The sequence below is a fragment of the Harmonia axyridis genome, chromosome 2 (genome assembly GCF_914767665.1).
Source record: "Harmonia axyridis chromosome 2, icHarAxyr1.1, whole genome shotgun sequence".
In the NCBI taxonomy this organism is placed as follows: domain Eukaryota; kingdom Metazoa; phylum Arthropoda; class Insecta; order Coleoptera; family Coccinellidae; genus Harmonia; species Harmonia axyridis.
This window is the reverse complement of record NC_059502.1, coordinates 56612599-56614303: the sequence shown is the minus strand read 5'-3', so window position 1 is coordinate 56614303 and position 1705 is coordinate 56612599. Positions and strand designations below refer to the sequence as shown.

The window sequence follows — 1705 nt, the reverse complement described above, 5'->3', positions numbered from 1 at the left end:
AATCTGAGTATTTTCAAATGTATCAGACAAAATGACATACTTACTTGTCATTTTGTCCATCGGGATAGTATGTCATTTTGTACGATATATACTTTTATAATATTTACGTATAATTTCCAAACAAAACTGATATCCATCTTGAAACATTGAAAAAATCTCATAGTTAATCATGTCCGCATGTCGTTGTGCCCGCATTTCCCCTACAATTTTTAATAATTCAACTGAAATATTGTTTTTCTACAGAAACTGAACATTGGATAAACCATGGACGTGCTGAAGGTATACTTCGATAGATATATCGATCACACTGTCGATAGAGAATTAGAGAGCCAATTTCACATGGATCCGATGGCCAGAAGTTACGACAACTATCGATCTTCAAACTGTCCCTCCGCCAACTTGTACAACTTCACGTCCAATCAATTGTCGAATGGTGCGATGAATTACGCGAAAAACGACGTGGTCAAATGCGACGGTAACTTGGAAAGTTACGAAGACAGCCAATCCTCCATGTTTTTTCAAACGAACTCGTGCAATTCCAGCTTGTTAGACGAGCAGGAAGAGCACAATTACCCCAATTTGAATCTCTTCTCGTTGAGGAGAAACGTCAGTGATAAGAATATGACTCCAAACAAGAAGAGTTATCGAGGAAGGAGGAAAAGTGTCAGGGACAAACCACCTTCACCGACCGTCATGAGAAGAAGAAGAATAGCTGCCAATGCCAGGGAAAGAAGAAGAATGAGCGGTCTCAACGAGGCATTCGATAGATTGAGACAAGTGATACCTAGTTTAGATGAAGAACACAAGTTGAGTAAATTTGAAACTTTGCAAATGGCGCAAACGTACATAATTTCTCTGAGAGAACTGTTAGAGAATGATATTGACAGATTGAATAGGTAAAACCTCCGTCCTATAACTAAGATGCTCGTTCAAAGTATGTGATTAGGAGTTTTTCTCCTTTATTTATTTATAATTTTTTACGTTCAAAAGTATGAAATCGGATTCCTCTGGTGAGAGAAGCTCAAAAATTTCTCATTCAATTTGTGGTTGAGCTTACTCAAACATTTTTACCTAAAAATTTGCTCCTTACATTTTCTGGCACTGAAGAATTTGATTTCAGTGGATTATAGAGTCAATTACCTAGTTTTTGTTTATGAAAGACATTAACATTGCTAGTAATCTCAATAATTCGAAGGGATTATGAGTTTAACGCTATGGTTCTGCTTCTGATTTTTTTACACACTTATACTTCTACCGTTGTACAAAGAATATTTTTCTACATTCATGCAAAAAGCAAAACTTTATTGAACTATATTTAGTGGAAAAAGAAGTTCTTTATTGCACTAGTGCAATAAAGTTTTTATTGCACTCATCTGTCATTCTACTTCAACGTGCTGTCATCATAACATAAACGTTCAAACCCACTACATATTTATCAGATATGCTGTGAGATTGGCAATACGTTTTAAACAGTTACATATTTTATATTATTTTGTATTAATGTTAGCAGCCAGAGATAAACAAACAATGCCTTCCCGAGTATTAGTTCCTGTTTCAATGCAATACATTTTCCTAGTGCTGCACCTCAATAAACCATTTTTTGCTTTTTGCATGAACGTAGAAAAAATGTTGTATGCAACTCGTGCAAAAATTGTTTTTGCACTTTTTGCACTCGTTGCATAAATAACTATTAAAGGTTAAATGG

General features: G+C 35.2%; 1 protein-coding gene across 1 annotated transcript; it reads left to right on the top strand.

Annotated features, from left to right (window-relative positions):
* The first annotated feature begins 249 nt into the window (after positions 1–249).
* LOC123673173 (protein lin-32-like) lies at positions 250–1253 on the top strand. The gene has a single exon (XM_045607631.1). It carries the CDS (start codon positions 265–267, stop codon positions 898–900), a length of 636 nt encoding a protein of 211 aa, XP_045463587.1. The 5' UTR covers positions 250–264; the 3' UTR covers positions 901–1253.
* Positions 1254–1705: the final 452 nt, after the last annotated feature.